The following is a 19,019-nucleotide window of genomic DNA, read 5'->3' as shown; positions in this document are numbered from 1 at the left end:
TTTGATGTTATCAACTACTGAAGGGTTTTCATACTCCATGGAATTCTCCTTCAAATAAACAATACGTTTAATCATACTGTAACAGTAGGATAAACCCATAATAAAAAAATGATTAGGTTAGTTACAACACCAGTGAATGAAATTGAGATGTGTGTTTATACTGAGCTGGTTGTCTGGCTGTTACAGGGGGATCGTCACCCTCCCGTAGAGCAGAGCTCTTGTTACCAACTAGCTCTCACAGTCTCACGTCAAAATGAGAAGTTCATCCATGTTTCTCAAACGTCAAATTTCGAAGTTGTTCCAAACGTCATTTTTCTAAATGTTAAGGTTATTAAGTTTAGGCATGAACTCCTCATTTTTAAGGTAAGGGTTAAGGTTTGGGATAGGCTTAAAACAACTTTCTATCGCTTGATTCAAACATGCAACCTTGGCTCAAGAGACAGATGCTTACGCCCATCCGCCATCCCTGTCCACAACGCCCTTGCAAAACTGAAACCTAGTTGAAGGTAACAGCGCTCATGGTTGCCCCTAGTGGCCAGTTTCCATGTCATCTACTGACGTCCTCAGACACGGATGGACGTCGAATACTGACTTGCATCACGGGTGACCTGGTTGCTTTTTGCAGGGGAGGATGACAGACTGAACACAGGTAAACAAGAGGCTCTTGTGATGTCCTCCTGGGGACCAGAAACAGGATTCCATTGAAAGACACACCTACCTGGAGAATCGGTTAAGCTTGGTCTTTGTCTGTGGACAACCCAATAAACTTGAACGCAATGACCCCCCACCCCTTTCTCTCTCTCTCTCTCTCTTTCAACCTCCCTCACCCCTCCCCTCTCTCGCTCTGTTTCTCAGATACAGTCCTCACGTTGCAGATCATCAAGTGTAATCTATCCAGCCTATTCACAGGTCCCCAGGGGCACTGGGCCATGCTCAATTAGGTCAGTATGTCTGTCTCTCTTCATTACATGCATTTGGCTGCATATAGCCTATGTGTAATTCAAGCACTGGAGGGAAGTTGACTCTGTATAATTGGCTAGGTTAAACTATACCCTGCATTTATTAACAACATATTCAGTTGTATTTAACAAATAAAATCTACATGTTAAATGACAAAGCTCAGCTTTGATGGAAAGGCATGCTTTATTAGGTACATTTAAGTTTTTGCAAGCACCAGAGACTTTATGACTTTTCATATCACTTTTCATACTGCTAGTCTTCCGCCAGATTACATTTCTATCAACAATGACCTCTAAATGATTTGATATACTTTACACTAATATAAGACTGACCATATAATTAGAATGTAGGTGAGAGTGGAGTAAGTTGAGCCATTTTTTACATTCAGCATCACCCCGTCAAGGGAAATATAGTATTCTTTGTAACAAAGATATCTACATATATTTCAGGATGTTATGTATCGCTGGTAATAATCCGATTACAGTTTTGAAAATATAGCACCTCCAAAAAAAGTATCTTGGCACAACTTACCCCGGGTATGGGGTACGTTGAGCCGCGGGACAGGGTACATTTCTGTGCTGAATGAAATATTACCCCAACTTTAAAAAAAAATCATATCTATATTTATTTCCCAAACTCAATTCCACACAATCGCTTTTTTGTCTTTTAATCATTTTAAGCATCTTTTAACACAGGCGTAACACCTTTAAAAAAAAAAAACGTTTTAACATAGGCCAGGCCCTGTTGTTACCTCATATCCCAGCACTCATGCCTCGCATTACGCCTGGGAAGAAAACACTTACATTTTCTCAATTTAACATTGGCTCATCCTTTGGCTCATCTTACCCTAAGGCAAACATTTTGACTGTATTAGCCCACACAGCTACAAGGATGCGTCTTCATGCAAGGATTAGGACCTCATCAGGTTTTAAATACCTTAACTGGTGTATAGAACAATCTTAAAATGATAGAATAGAACAGATTTTATGATAGAAGCATCATAAAACCTTTAACACGATAAATTAATTTGACTTTGTGAAAAAACATATATTTTTTTTACCTAACTTGCATACCACTTTTTCTTCCTTCACAGACTGCATGAAATGGTGACCTCTTCCTAAATACACTACAAGACCAAAAGTATGCGCACACCTGCTCGTTGAACATCTCATTCCAAAATCATGTGCATTAATATGGTGTTGGTCCCCCTTTAGCTGTTATAACAGCCTCCACTCTTCTGGGAAGGCTTTCTACTAGATGTTGGAACATTGCTGCGGGGACATGCTTCCATTCAGCCACAAGAGCATTAGTGAGGTCGGGCACTGATGTTGGGCGATTAGGCCTGGCTCACAGTCGGTGTTCCAATTCTTGCCAAAGGCATTCGATGGGGTTGAGGTCAGGGCTCTGTGTAGGTCAGTCAAGTTCTTCAACACCGATCTCGACAAACCATTTCTGTATGGACCTTGTTTTGTGCACGGGGGCATTGTCACGCTGAAACAGGAAAGAGCCATCCCCAAAGTGTTGCCACAAAGTTGGAAGCACAGAATAATCTAGAATGTCATTCTATGCTGTAGCGTTAAGATTTCCCTTCACTGGAACTAAGGGGCCTAGCCCGAACCATGATAAACAGCCCTAGACCATTATTCCTCCTCCACCAAACTTTACAGTTGGCACTATGCGTTCGGGCAGGTAGTGTTCTCCTGGCATCCGCCAAACACAGATTCGTCCATCGGTCTGCCAGATGATGAAGCGTGATGTCCAACGGCGGCGAGCTTTACACCACTCCAACCGTTTAAACGAGAGGCTGCCTGGGTCTTTCATTTAAAGACCCTTGCTCCCTTCGGTCTCAATGTAGACTTTGATTTGAAGCCATTCTTGTGATTATTGTGATTTTGCTATTCATTGTAAATGTTTGATGGCCTATGTAGCCAATTTGTATCTATGATCGTATGCTATCCATTCATGTTTCTTGTATGTTCTTTTAATATCTGAGAATTAACCAATGATATCAGGCCACACCCAGCCATGATTACAGACACCTGTGTGTGTCCTTTGACACTATATAAACTAGTGACCCGCAGTGTTTGTCATTCCACCCTGATGAAGACAGCTTGTCTGTCAAAACGTTGGTTATTAGGTTATTAAATTACTGCATCTGAGCTCCTAGAGTGTTTTTTCCCCAAGTGTTTTTTTTTATTACTTGGACTATTTCTTTATGTTGGATGCCAATACTCTTGTACGGCTTCCAATAGCCAAAGATCTATCTTTCTCTATCCAAGCATCCATTTTTATTCCTGTAGGATGAGGGCCCACTTCAGTAAGCAAGGAGGTAAATGTTGCAGGAAATGACTTCACTGTAAATATGATAATCATACATGAAAATAGTCAAAGATTTTCCACCATTTGTGTCTCAACATGACAGGCTTATTTGGTGTTTTGTTTATTTGCTCTTCAGCTTCAACTGTGTGCTAAATGTAGACAGAATGTATTCAGGAAGCAAGCAACAGCAAAAACAGTGCAATAGCTTTTCCCCTGGAAGCCTCAGACCTAGCCATAAACTACAAGGAACACATCATTCAGTTGCTTAGTAACAAGGAAAAACAAGAGAAGGCTAGAAGTACTCAGTTTATGCAGGCCAGGCTGACAGAAAACTGCAAAAACACAGGTCCTTAGCTGTATCCACTTAAAAAAACCTTCCTGGTTTTTATTTACATAGCTCTTGGTGGCTCTTATGTATAATTCACAGCCAGGGAGATGGAAGGATCCTCGACAAACCTTGGGAGAGCGTTCCTGTGTCTTAGGTCTGGAGATTGCACCCTCTCCGGCTCTGCACTGATCTGGGTGGTGGACGAACTTCAATACTGGTAAGAAAACAAAACAGTTTTCTACAACCAAGTTCAGAATAAATTAAACTTGATTATTGCTAAGAAGTTATATAATAGATTCAAGTTGTGATGTTAAAGTGTTTTAAAAGGTTAGGTTGAATAGGGTGAATGTGATAATAGGTCAAACTGTTTTACAATTGGTATTTTGAAGACAAGTTATACAGTAAAACAATGACTATTCACTATTTTCTTCTACTAAAGGTGGGATTGAGAGATGTTATGGTCAAGGTACATGTTTATTCTCTGCTACAATGGCAAACAGTTGGCTGTCTCATGTCCTTTGTTGTAATGTGATGAGTTATACAGTGAGACAAGTATTGTCATTTATGCAAGGAACTATGACATGTAACACTATCTATTACATCACGTTCTAGTTATACTAGTAATTCCATTTTTCTACTGCCTACTTCATGTATAATGGAGAAACTAACTAATGAATCATTTATTGATGGAACAGTTTAAATCTTTACCAAGGAAACAGCATTTAATCAAACTCATAACTGTTGAACACTAACTCAAACCTTTTATTTTTAAAGCATGATGGCCAAGGGAAAGAGGAAGTCAAGCGAGCCCAAAGGCCGGAAGATCACCCTAAAGATGGCTAAGCTGGCCCTGAAGCTGACCGTGGATGGCAAGCGTCGGCTGGACCTCAGCAACATGGAGATCACCACCTTCCCCAAGTGCATCCTGAAGCTTTGCGATGTGGATGAGCTGGACCTGAGCCGCAACCTGCTCAAGAAGATCCCAGACTCTATCGCCAAGTTTGTCAACCTCTGCTTTTTGGACCTCCACAGCAACCAGCTGGACCAGGTTCCGAAAGCTATTGGGCGCCTCCATAACCTATACAGCCTCAACCTGTGTAACAACTGTCTGAGCACTGTAGGACTCCCCAATGAGATCGGTCTCCTGCGAAAGCTGAGGAGCCTCAACCTGGGCATGAACGTCCTGGAGAGCATCCCATCCTCTATCGCAGCCCTCAAGGAGCTGCGTCACCTTGGTCTGTTCAACAACCACCTGACCCGGGTACCTGAGTGCCTCCGCAACCTGCCCTACCTGGAGACCGTCAACCTGAAGTGCAATCCCATCCCCTTGGAGGATGACAAAGGTATAGACCCCATCCAGAGGGTGGAGTGCCTGTACCTTGTGAGGGAGAGCTGCCTGTGTGCCTGCTGCCTCCAGAAGGTCAAAGACGACAGGCAAAGGGTGAACAGCAGGCTGAACAGAGGCCCCGCCCACAGGAAGTCTGTCTTTGCCGGCCTGAACACACCCAACTCGGTGGTGCAGGAGGACCAAGCCATCTGGAGGTGATGGAGGAACCAGGTCCTCAATAGGTCATCAAAAGGCCACTAAGGACATATTATTTAGGATAAAAACAGTCCAGGTGCTCTATTGCAATAGCTACTTATTACTTGACAATGTATATTAGGCAAATCAGGAATTCTGGAAGAAGAAACATTACAGGGGTTTCAGTCACACATAACCAGCCTTCTATAAGCTGCTCGGTCTGTGGTTTGTTGTACTCTATCGCCCTCTAGAGTTTGGAGTCCTGTAGTGTTCTCCAACAGACACTGCACTGGAAATCTATCTTAGCTTTACCAATACTACTTTCGTTTGATTATCAAATGTTTCTGATAATAAAATAAGCTTTCATTCTCATTGTTGTTATTATTATTTGTCTCTATTACAGTGTCAGCAATCACTCTAGGACATAGGGACCAGAGGGGTGTCCTACGAAGCAGGTTTGACGATTTAGCGAGGTAACTTTGGTAAACTGAGTTCAACTCGGGGTAACTGGTCACCTTTTAGCTAGGTAAATTTCTATGGCAAGAAATCCTCCAGAACTGACCTAGAAAACAAGACCTTGAGAACTGGAGAAACAGAAAACACACCGGTAAGACCTGACAAAACAAGAGGAATTGGCAACAGAAAAGCATGGGTATAAATACACACGGGATAACGGGGAAAAATAGGAGACAGGAGACAAAGGGCTGTAAGACAAATGTTTACATGGAAAGTGGGATGTATATGGAGGGTGTGGGGCAACAGAAGACTAACAGCAGCAGGGCTAAGGATTTTAGAGATGGGGAAAGGGCAGATAAAGCGGGGGGTAAGATTACGGGACTCAAACCGGAGGGGCAGATCCTGAGTGGAGAGCCATACCCTCTGCCCGAGATGATAGTGGTGAGCCGGGGTCCGGTGGCGGTCTGCCTGTCGCTGATACCTGGAAGTGGTCTTAAGATCGGACCGGGCTCTCTTCCAGGTAAGCCGACAGCGGCGGACAAACATCTAGGCAGAGGGTATGCTGACTTCTTCCTCTTGCTCAGAGAAGAGCGGAGGCTGGTAACCCAAGGACGTCAGGAACCAAGGTGGGACACCAAAATCATTGTCGGAAGAAAGCCAGTGTCCAGCGGAAGCCAGGATGGCAGGTGAGGGTAGAGGAATGAACCCATTCTAAGACCGGGGACCAGGCAAAATCTGGGACAAACAAATGGTTAGCCAGCTGGGGATGCTGCGTCTTGAAGACCAGGATCTCAATACTCCAGACGAGTGTTAGGTTACTGTGGTGGTTTGTTACCTAGGAGATAGTCCGCGGAATTGTTCCAACAATGCATTGAAGGCATGGTCATGGCATTTCGCCAAGGTATGGAGTCCCTCCACAAGGTTCTGCAGTAACTCCTCATGGCTCCCAATGGTGTCTCCTTGGAGGGAGACTGTTGCAGAGCTGGTCTGAGTTTGCTTGGTCAGTCATGGTCAGTTGGTACTATCACGACTCAGGATATGACCCAAATACAGACACAGGAGGCGGATAGTTTGGTTCTCAGAATATTTAATATAACAAAGGGGCAGGCAAAGGGCAGGTCGAGGGCAGGCAGAGGTTCGTAATCCAAGGCAGAGTCAATCAGGGAAAGAACGTCAGGCAGGGTCAGGACAGGTAGAAAGAACGGAACTGGGAAGACTAGAAGACAAGATCTTGAGAACTGGATAAACAGGAAACAAGCTGGTAAAACAAGACGAACTGGCAACAGACAAAAAGCAGGTATAAATACACAAGGGATAATGGGTAAAAAGTTGGAGACACCTGGTGGGGGGTGGAGACAAGCACAAGAAAGATGATACAGATCAGGGTTTGACAGCCTGCTGAATTTGCAAGATAACTTTTCTTTCAATTTGATTAAGGCACAAATTAAATTGTGGAAGTTTCAGCATTGTCTCAATGAAGAGTTTGGCGTTCGACTACTCATTTGCACCATTTACGCGTAGTTACAAGCCTGGTAGAGTTAGCGGCAGGCAGAGGAGCAATATCCACCTTCGCAATACGGATTAAGCCTGATCTGGAATGTGAGCTAACTGAAACTGGTTAGCTTTAGAAAACCTGATAAATATAGCGTATATACACCGTCGTAATACAGAGGAAGCCTGAGCTGGAATGGGAAGCTAACTGAAACTGGTTAGCTTTAGAAAACCCTGAACGATCTAGCGTATATACACTGTTGTAATACGGATGAAGCTTGAGCTGGAACGGGAAGCTAACTGAAGCTGGTTAGCTTTAGAAAGTTTTTCAGGGCTAGGGACTGGGAGACTAGTCAAGATTGAGGAAAAGATGAATGGAGCAAAGTACAGAAAGATCCTTGAAGAAAACCTGCTCTAGAATATTCAGGACCTCAGACTGGGGCAAAGGTTCACATTCCAACAGGACAACGACCCTAAGCACTCAGCCAAGACAACACAGGAGTAGCTTTGGGACAAGTCTCTGAATGTCCCTGAATGGCCCAGCCAGAACCCCAATTTGACAGCGTTTGAGACATTTACATTACATTTACATTTAAGTCATTTAGCAGACGCTCTTATCCAGAGCGACTTACAAATTGGTGCATTCACCTTATGATATCCAGTGGAACAACCACTTTACAATAGTGCATCTAACTCTTTTAAGGGGGGGGGGGGTTAGAAGGATTACTTTATCCTATCCTAGGTATTCCTTAAAGAGGTGGGGTTTCAGGTGTCTCCGGAAGGTGGTGATTGACTCCGCTGACCTGGCGTCGTGAGGGAGTTTGTTCCACCATTGGGGTGCCAGAGCAGCGAACAGTTTTGACTGGGCTGAGCGGGAACTGTACTTCCTCAGAGGTAGGGAGGCGAGCAGGCCAGAGGTGGATGAACGCAGTGCCCTTGTTTGGGTGTAGGGCCTGATCAGAGACGATCTGCAGAGAAGAATGGGAGAAATTCCCCAAATATAGGTGTGCCACGCTTGTAGCGTCATACCCAAGAAGACTCAAAGGCTGTAATCGCTGCCAAAGGTGCTTCAAAAAGGACTGAGAAAAGGGTCTGAATACTTATGTTAATGTCATTTTAGTTTTTAATTATAATACATTTGCAAAAAAATTATTTTAAAATAGTTTTTGCTGTCATTATGTGGTATTGTGGGTAGATTCAATCAATTTTAGTATAAGGTTAAGGTTTAGTATAAGGTTGTAATGAACACGAGGGGATACAAGAGAGCTGGTTTCAAGCGCAGGGCGCAGCCAGTGTTTATTGCTAAGGACCACAGGAGGAGGCAGGTAGCTGGGTCCAGGGGCAGGCAGAAGGTCATACACAGGGGGTCCAAAAGGGCAACAGTACAGGCAGGGAAAAGGCTAGTAACGTAGTCCGGGAGATCGGGCAATTGGTAGATAACAGGAAATCCGATAGGCTAAAGTACCGGCAGGTAATAGACAAAAGGCGTCATTAGTGAGGCAGGCAAAAACTATCATACACGGGAGGATTAAATCACCAGAAAAACAGCTCTCTGAAAGACATGCGTCACAAAACAAACAATACCTCACAGTGATGCGGTGCAAAGAACTGAACTAAATAATGTGTGATAATGAAATACAAGTGTGTGAACAGGTGAATAGAATTCAGGTGATTTGGGATCTGGAGAGTGTGCTGCGTTCAGGGGATCTAGGTGTTTGAGAGTGTGAGCTGGAAAGTGTGCTGGAAAGTGAGCCTGCATTCAGGGGATCTACGTGTTTGAGGGTGTGAGTTGGAAGCAGATGTTACAGGAAGTGCCATAATCATTTCACATGAACCTGTTTAATTTAGTTAATATGGCTTAATTGATCATAGTCCAGACTTGTTATAGTTGCAAATACCATACAGTTGCACCAGGGGAATTTAAACCAAACAGATTTTTGGGCAGGTGTTCTGTTTCCCCACATTTATTGATGAATTCATTTCCCATCATGAAAATGTGTCCCTATTCCCTAATCAAATACATTCATCGATACCACAAAAAAAACAGACAAATACAACTTTTTCTCCAATCTGGCAACCTTCATAATATCTGACATAGTGTCAGGACTTCAAAAGTGGTGAGTGAAGGAGTCAGGCGCAGAGAGCAGGGTAGTTCCAAAAGACATGGATTTTTAATATTCCAAATAACCAGAGAGACGGTCACGCCACACACACAAGGGCGCGTAAAGTCCCAGTCCAACAAACAGGACGAAACTGAGCAGGAACAGACACCACAAGAATGAACGAACACCACAAATAGAAAAACAAGCCCGCACAAAAGCCGGCGGGCCAACTGGGTTTAAATAGCCCACAACCAAACCTAAACACGAAACAGGTGCAACAAATCAGACACAACTACATGAAACAGAAAAGGGGATCGGTGGCAGCTAGTAGGCCGGCGACGACGACCGCCGAGCGCCGCCCGAACAGGAAGAGGCACAATCTTCGGCGGGATTCGTGACACATAGCACCAGTATCCCAAAGCATTAAGCAAAAACAAGCATAGAAATCAGCATTTGGATTTTCTTTTAATACAAATATAAGGCTAGTATTATATTATAAGTAGTTTGGTGATAACCAGCCAATCTGTAAATAGTCCACCCAACTACCTCATCCCCATATTGTTATTTTTGTTTTTGCTGCTTTGATCCTCAGTATCTCTACTTGTACATTCATCTTCTGCACATCTATCACTCCAGTGTTTAATTGCTAAATTGTAATTATTTCGCCACTATGGCCTATTTATTGCCTTACCTCCCTAATCTTACTACATTTGCACACACTGTATGTAGATTTTTCTATTGTGTTATTGACTGTACGTTTGTTTATCCCATGTGTAACTCTGTGTTGTTTGTGTCGCACTGCTTTGCTTAATCTTGGCCAGGTCACACTTGTAAACTGGCCTACCTGGTTAAATAAAGGTGAAATATTTTTATTTTAAATAACCTGGTTGATTAACAAAATGCATTGCGCCAATAACTTTCAAAAGATTGTTCTGAAGTTTACCCCCCCAAAAATGTATTTTCCTATGAATGAAATCTCACAAAAAATGTATGTATTTTCATACGGATTAAGCCACACAAAAACGCACAAAATCTGCTGAAATACTTTTTGTACATATTTGCACGATTTTAGAGTGAGATTGTGTTGCCAACAATACACAATATTTTTTTCCCAAACCACTACCTGGGGTTGATGCTGACCAGAGAAGTGCTGAATCAACAAGAAGATGAAGATGCTAAATCAATAGATTCATTAGTAAGCTAACAGAAACAACACTGTATTGACCTGACCATTATTAGATCCGGTCACTATCCATGTTATGAGACGGAATCTTGCTAGAATTCTGAGTCTCTTAATTAAAGCTTGGGGCTCCACTGATCAATCCCTTATCAATCCTCCTATCTGTGTTATGTCTAAAATAGCTTCCCCATGCAGCATCGTCACAGGTGACCAGTCTAACACGCTTTACTTTACACACCGCTCACCGCTGTGTCAGTGCTATAGGAAATCAATGCACCAGTACACACACACACTCCTCAGTCAGGCAGGCAGAATGCGGCGGAGCAGGAGCTCTAGCAACCCTAAAAGCACTCTCTAGAGCAGGGATGGGCCCTTGGATCAATGAAAAAAAATGTTGGGGTCTCAAGATTATAATTAGTTGATTCGTTTGAATTAATTGTGTTGAGGCTTGGCTGGAGATAAAATGGGTATACTGTCGGCTCTCTAGGAACGGTTGGCCAAACATTTAAAGTTAGATTTAGTAGGCTTAAGTCCCAGTTTATGCTAGCTACATTGTTTGTTGATATGGCATTTATACAAGGCAGAAACAGTGTTTCCTTGTTGAAAAATATACAGAATGCCAGTTTCAGAGAGATGCATAGCAACATCAAGGCAACTGTGTAACAGCTGACCCCGTTTTTCTAAAGCCAAACCCACCCATTGGCCACTGAGTCTACCTGTTATTAAGATGCCAAAATATTAAATATTTTCAGTACTTGTTTTCAGTATACTTATGTTGTTGTTGTTTTGTGTTTGGATTGTTTCAGTGCATGCATTCAACAAGTTTTGGACGGACTTCAACAGGGCCGCCATCTCCAAAGTTCTGAACTGGGTTTAATTTCGTTTTTGTTGTTTTAATTGTTTCAATTTTACATTAATTAAATGCATATGGTGTATTTTTTGCTGGATCTTTGTAGACTTTTTACACACTTTGAGTCAAACAAAATCGTGTGTTCTCTTCTCCGACAATTAATCCACAGATAAAAGGAGAACCCTAGTTCGTTTTTAGTTCGTTTTTGATGAATCCCAGAAATGTTCCACATACACAGAAAAATATAAGTTCTCTCAAATTTGGTGCACAGATTTGTTAACATCCCTGTTAGTGAGCACTCCTTTGCCAAGATAATCCATCCACCTGACAGGTGTGGCATATCAGGATCTGATTAAACGGCATGATCATTACACAGGTGCACCTTGTACTGGGAACAACAAAAGACCACTCTAAAATGGGCAGTTTTGTCACACAACGTCACAGATATCTCAAGTTTTGAGGGAGCGTGCAATTGGCATGCAGACTGCAGGAATGACCACCAGAGCTGTTGCCAGATAATGTCATATTAATTTCTCTACCATAAGCCTCCTCCAACGTCGTTTTAGAGAATTTGGCAGTATGTCCAACCGGCCTCACAACCGCAGACCACGTGTAACCACGCCAGCCTAGGACCTCCACATCTTGCTTCTTAACCTGTGGGATCGTCTGAGACCAACCAACCGAACAGCTGATGAAACTGAGGAGATTTCTGTAATAAAGCCCTTTTGTGGGGAAAAACACATTCTGATTGGCTGGGCCTGGCTCCCCAGTGAGTGGGCCTGGCTCCCAAGTGGAGGGGCCTATGCCCACCCATGGCTGCGCCCCTACCCAGTCATGTGAGATCCATAGATTAGGGGCTAATGAATTTATTTTAATTGACTGATTTCCTTATATGAACTCAGTATAATTGTTGCATGTTGCGTTTATATGTTTGTTCAGTACAGTTACATTCAATGTGGTTAATACACTACGTAACCAGGATGGCAGGTAGCAAAGTGGTTAAGCGTGTTGGGCAAGTAACCAAAAGGTTGCTGGTTCTAATCCCTGAGTGAAAAATCTGTTGATGTGCCCCTGAGCGAGGACCTTACAGTGCCTTCATAAAGTATTCATACCCCTTGACTTATTCCACATTCTGTTGTGTTACAGCCTGAACTCTACATTTATTAAAACCCCCCCAGGTCGATGTCTGCGCCTCTGCGTCAATCGAAGTAGCGTAATAAAAAAAATCACCGTCAAAATCCGTAAATTTCAGCTAGAAATATCTGTTTTCTTGCATGGTTTGCATCTCAATCCACTGCATCCTCCTATGTCAGCCTTCCGCATCAGGAAGGTGGCCGTGCTACAGCAGTCTTTGTCAGATCATGAGACATCCCGAAAATCTGTCTTCTCATGAAAACGTCTGTAGCGTCCAAACCGTTTGAGCTACAAATTAGGAAAGGGGAGACTTTCACGAATAAGATGGTGTTCTCCGGGACTCGTCTGAATGTAACCCTTACAAATGAATTGAAGTATTGAGGTAGTTTTGTGCCTACAAAAATAAGGGGTTGATGATGTGTCCAAAAAAAATATATATTTTTATATATCTCCTAGATATAGGACAGACACTTCAACACATTAATCCTTATGATTTATTTTTTTGACTGTCTTTTTTATGCCATTTATTAATGTTTTATTCAATGTGTTATTGATGAGCAATGGTAGTAAAGGCAAAATTCTATATTTTATCAAATCATTAAAAAAAATTAAAAAAATACCCAAAAATCCTAAATCAATCAGCTAAATGATCCATCATATGACCATCTTAAAACAATTCCACATGTTAGCTTAGTACCCCACCAATCGCCCAACAGATTAGACTTTTAGAGATTAAGTCAAAATTGTAACTCGCCCACATTCTTCTTGGTAAGCAACTCCAGTGTAGATTTGGCCTTGTGTTCTAGGTTGTTGTCCTGCTGAAAGGTGAATTCATCTCCCAGTGTCTGGTGGAAATCAGACTGAACCAGGTTCTCCTTGAGTATTTTGCCTCAAGTAAATTTTTGTACATTTTTTATCATGAAAAATCCTTAACGATTACAAGCATACCCATAACATGATGCAGTCACGACTATGCTTGAAAATATGGAGAGTTGTACTCTGCAATGTATTGTATTGGATTTGCCCTGAACAACACTTTTGTATTCAGGACATGAAGTTAATTTCTTTGCCACATTTTCTGCAGTTTTACTTTAGTACCTTATTGCAAACAGGATGCATTTTATTTCACTCTGTCAATTAGGTTAGTATTGTGAAGTCACTACAATGTTGTTGACCCATCTTCAGTTTTCTCCTATCACAGCTATTAAACTCTGTAACTGTTTTAAAGTAAGCTTCCTCTTCCTCTCCGGCAACTGAGTTAGAAAAGACATCTGTATCTTTGTAGTGACTGGGTGTATTGATATACCATCCAAAGTGCAATTATTAACTTCACCATGCTCAAAGGGATATTCAATGTCTGCCCTTCTTTGTGAGGCATTGGAAAACCTCCCTGGTCTTTGTGGTTGAATCTGTGTTTGAAATTCCCTGCTCGACTGAGGGACCTTACTGTATTAGTGGGGTCATTCAAAAATCATGTTAAACACTGTTATTGCACAGATAGTGAGTCCATGCAACTTATTATGTGACTTGCTATACAAATGTGTACCCCTGAACCAATTTGGGCTTGCCATAACAAAGGGGTTGAATACATACTGAGTCAAAGCATTTCAGCTTTTAGTTTTTTATTAATTTGTAAAAATGTCATAAAACATAATTCCACTTTGATGTTATGGGTTATTGTGTCTAAGCCAGTGACACAACAATCGATAAAATCTTTACTGTAGAAACAAATTATGTAGATTTGCAACAACTACCACACCTATCAACAACTACCACACCTATCCATTCTAAAAATGTACTTTAGTTACTATTATTATTGAACAAGAGAGCAAAGCTCTGGATTCCCAATCCTAGACAGTCAGCAGTAGCACTTGTCACATATTCCAATTCAGTACAATGACACGCATTGACCCAAGAAGAGAGGCTACATGCGCTGTTTTATAGCATTGCCTGCATGTTTTTCACACAGATGGTGCTAAACCATGATTTTCCCAATTTAAAACAATCCATCTTAAAACACAAAACAACAACACAACATATAATACACCTCAGAAATGTACATAGGAGCCCATATTTCATGGTGTATGTTGTGTTAGCATTGCAAAGGGAGGGTATATTACTGCTAACTTCGAAGTTTACCAGTAAACTACCAGAATTTTGGTATCTTTCAAGTTATTGGGGGGAATTTATGAAATGTCGTCTAGTGGCCTTTTTAGGGTACTTCAGATTATCACAGCTGTCTGTAATTATCTCTGGCCCTCTGTGTGGACTTACTACATATAAAATAGATACAGTTATGAAATAACATGATTTTTAAATAAAAAAATGGAATGACAAAGCTGTAAAATATTATCCTAATTATAAACCATGAAGTTAGTGAATACCATTGGTGTTTAATGTAAGGGTTTCAGCATGAAATACCCTTTACATTTTACTGTATATTTAATTTACTATGTCAATATGTATTTGTTGTAAATGTTTTGTTGCCAAACTGGTGGCAGTTGTGAAAAAAGGTACTAGTTGGAAGAGTTACAGAGTTCATTGAAAATACTTCCATTATTGATAAGATGCTTTTTTCATTAATTAGGCTATTTTCTCTTGAACCATATGGTTCCATATTCAATAAAAGAGTGGTGACCAACCTTTTCAAGAGTCCAAAAGCAAGCCGAGATCTACCATTCTGATTTTACTTTTAAAAAACATAGAGTAAGCCTATGCAACGTTATACAAGAACATACTTATGAAAACAGCAGCTTTTTGCTGTATTCGTTGAGTCTCTCTTTAGTCATTGTTTTAAAAGTTTTGAAATCACTGTATCAACTTTGCTGTGCACTCAATGTTTCTTTTTACAGCCTATGGCTCGAGGAAACTGTGCAGACACAGTGATCTAAACTATCTGATTGGCCAGCGGTAGGCCTATAGGTGCACTTGATTGGCTCTCTGGTCCTGCCGGGTATGCAGAGTTCTACCTTCAGATACATAAAATGGTTCAAAATGGGAACATTTCGTCTTCCAGGCACTAGGGCTGCTGAATCAGGTGCACCTACTGCTAGCAGTGCTAAACAAAATATAAATATATAGGAACGCAAGGCTTTATAGTTGTTTTTTATCGTAGTTTTTTTTTGGGGGGGGGGGGGGGGGGTGATCAACTACAAATGCCTTGGAGATCGACCAGTCGTTCGTGATCAACAGTTGGTGACTACTGCACTAGAAATGTATGGACAATATGGACATAGATATACACAATTAATACAAATACATTTTCTTAAAGAGTGGCGCATTGGTCTAAGACACTGAATCTCAGTGCAAGAGGCGTCACTGCAGTACCTGGTTCGAATCCAGGCTGCATCACATCTGGCCGTGATTGGGAGTCCCATATGGCGGTGCACAATTAGTCCAGTGACGTCTGGGTTTGCCGGGGTAGGCCGTCATTGGAAATTAGAATTTGTTCTGACTTGCCTAGTTGAAGTCGAAAGTTTACATACACTTAGATTGGAGTCATTAAAACTCGTTTTCAACCACTCCACAAATTTCTTGTTAACAAACTATAGTTTTGGCAAGTCGGTTAGGACATCTACTTTGTTCATGACACAAGTCATTTTTCCAACAATTGTTTACAGACAGATTATTTCACTTATAATTCACTGTGCCACAATTCCAGTGGGTCAGACGTCTACATACACTAAGTTGACTGTGCCTTTAAAAAGCTAGGAAAATTACAGAAAATGATGTCATGGCTTTAGAAGCTTCTGATAGGCTAATTGACATAATTTGAGTCAATTGGAGGTGTACCTGTGGATGTATTTCAAGGCCTACCATCAAACTCAGTGCCTCTTTGCTTGACATCATGGGAAAACCAAAAGAAATCAGCCAAGACCTCAGAAAAAAATTGTAGACCTCCACAAGTCTGGTTCATTCTTGGGAGCAATTTCCAAATGCCTGAAGGTACCACGTTCATCTGTATAAACAATAGTACACAAGTATAAACACCATGGGACCATGCAGCCGTCATACTACTCAGGAAGTAGACGAGTTCTGTTTCCTAGAGATGAACGTATTTTGATGCAAAAAGTGCAAATCAATCCCAGAACAACAGCAAAGGACCTTGTGAAGATGCTGGAGGAAACAGATACAAAAGTATCTATGTCCACAGTAAAACGAGTCCTATATCGACATAACCTGAAAGGCCTCTCAGCAAGGAAGAAGCCACTGCTCCAAAAAAACTGCGCCATAAAAAAAAACTGACTACGGTTTGCAACTGCACATGGGGACAAAGATTGTACTTTTTGGATAAATGTCCTCTGGTGTGATGAAACAAAAATAGAACTGTTTGGCCATAATGACCATCGTTATGTTTGGAGGAAACGGGGAGGCTTGCAAGCCAAAGAACACCATCCCATCCGTGAAGAACGGGAGTGGCAGCTTCATGTTGTAGGGTGCTTTGCTTGACCCCAAGCATACTTCTGAAGTTGTAGCAAAATGGGTTAAGGACAACAAAGTCAAGGTATTGGAGTGGCCATCACAAAGCCCTGACCTCAATCCTATAGAAAATTTGTGGGCAGAACTGAAAAAGCGTGTGCGAGCAAGGAGGCCTACAAACCTGATTTTGGGAACTTTTACTAGGATTAAATGTCCGGAATTGTCAAAAAACGGAGTTTAAATACATTTGGCTAAGGTGTATGTAAACTTCTGACAGCAACTGTAAATAAAGGTTAGGTTTAAAATGTCAACATGTAAATTAAAATGTAAATTACTAAAGTTACCATCGATTGCCATAGCTGACCTGTTAATACCCAAATTACCGAAGATTCTGGTAACCCTAGTGACAATGAGCAGCCCAGTTGTTATGGCTGAACAAAAACAGCAGTGCCCAGCCAAACCCTACCCCTATCCACTACCCATGGCCATAAGGTTTTTATTGCTGTCTCATTTTGGCTTGTGCTGAGGTTTTTGTGGCCCTTCCCCCTCTGGTCTCTGTAGTAAGAGCAGCTGTGGTGTTCAGGGCAGCGCTGATTCAATTGCAGTGGAGGACTTAAAGCTTTTATACTCCATACGGGAAGAAGAGGAGGAAAGGAGGAGGATGCCTGGGATGCTGCTCCCACACTGATGCAATATCATTAGAGAGATGCAGGGAACTAGGAGGGAGGAGAGAGAGAGAGATGTAGAAGGGAGATCAAGTACAGGCTTAACTGAATGAACAACAGAGACAGAATGAAATATTGAATTGTACTAAATAGTTTGGCGTATGGCCTCGTTTTTGAGGAATGCTCCTCAGAGCCAGATGCTGATGACAGGTAACACTTTGCTAGGAAGCTGGCATTGAACCCCCCCAAGCCCCCACAAAAGGAGAAGAATGAGACGCTATGCTGATGATGATACGTTTGTATTCATTCCCACTATGCCTGTATAATAGGAAACAGAGCGAATTATGTTATGATGCTTGATGAAGTTCAACGGGCATTCAGAGCAGCCTCCTGATTGAACATTCAGAAACTACATTTCAATCGAGTACAGGCTTAACTGAATGAACAACATAGACAGAATGCAATATGGAATTTTATGAAATAGTTTGGGGTATGGCTTCGTCTGCGAGGAACGCTCCTCGTAGCCAGACGTTGATGACAGGTAGCCCTTTGCTGGGCAGCTGGCATCGAAACCACCCAAAATAAATAAGTTAGACAATAGTGATTAGAGTGAAAAGACAGAATCAGAAAAACCTAAATCACGTGAAGGAATAAAAACGATAGGAGTTGTGAACTTGCAATTAGAAGGAAACAATGGAAAACCGGTAAGAAGACAGCCTCGCGAAAACGTCACTGCGGAGGGAAACCGCCTTGCCTGAGGGCTGCGAGCATATGCTGTAGAATAGGAAGTAGCAGGTAGCATAGTATTGAGATAAAAACTGTTGTGTTTTGCGATGAAGAGAGTCGTGCTGATTGAAAAGATGGTACGAGACAAAGAAACAAGTCGTAATGGTTGCCTGAAATAATGTAATTCACCTAGTGTGTGACATGCTGTCGCTAGGCTTATGAGCTGAGGCGCACTATAGAATTACCAATTATACGTTATGTAGACCAATGAACTTCAGACCACTGAACCTGAAAATCCCCCAAAGGTACACAGATGGGAAGCATCGGCAGTAAAACCTGTCCTCGAGGGCCAACTGTCTAAAGCATGATGAGATCTTGAGATCAGTCACTGTTGCAACAACCATAGTAAAACCTTGCACAATTGCAATAAGGGAACCCACATGGTGAAAACCATTGCTGGGTAGCCTTAATTTGCTAACAGAAGGTGGTTACTGTGGGACCAACCATTGTTGATTGGGTAGGATGTTAGAAGCTAGCGTGGAGAAACATTTCCTTGAATCAGTTCAATATGTTCAATGATTACATTTCTGCATTACAAATTGAAAAAGATTCAATTCAATATGCTAATACAAAATTCAAAATGACGGAGTTCCAATGCAATTTCTGTTGGCGCACTGAAATCCCTCCATACATTGCATTGCTTGCAGAATTTGAGAATGAATTGACAATGAGTAACGATGAATGTCGTCAGATAAATATAGGCTAATCATGAATTTCACTTGTGAGCTTCTAACAGCAGCATACTGATTGGTCAAACACTTTGTGACATAAAACAGTACCTTTCTTTCCTTGCATTTCTGATACTGC

General features: G+C 41.7%; 1 protein-coding gene across 1 annotated transcript; it reads left to right on the top strand.

Moving 5' to 3' along the window:
* Positions 1 to 3,049: 3,049 nt before the first annotated feature.
* LOC139580963 (leucine-rich repeat-containing protein 18-like) lies at positions 3,050 to 5,501 on the top strand. Its single transcript, XM_071410184.1, has 3 exons — positions 3,050 to 3,289; positions 3,707 to 3,824; positions 4,382 to 5,501. The coding sequence occupies exons 1-3, from the start codon at positions 3,262 to 3,264 to the stop codon at positions 5,151 to 5,153; spliced, it is 918 nt and encodes a 305-aa protein (XP_071266285.1). The 5' UTR covers positions 3,050 to 3,261; the 3' UTR covers positions 5,154 to 5,501.
* Positions 5,502 to 19,019: the final 13,518 nt, after the last annotated feature.

The sequence above is a fragment of the Salvelinus alpinus genome, chromosome 7 (genome assembly GCF_045679555.1).
Source record: "Salvelinus alpinus chromosome 7, SLU_Salpinus.1, whole genome shotgun sequence".
Taxonomy (NCBI): domain Eukaryota; kingdom Metazoa; phylum Chordata; class Actinopteri; order Salmoniformes; family Salmonidae; genus Salvelinus; species Salvelinus alpinus.
This window is presented reverse-complemented; position numbering and strand designations above follow the sequence as displayed.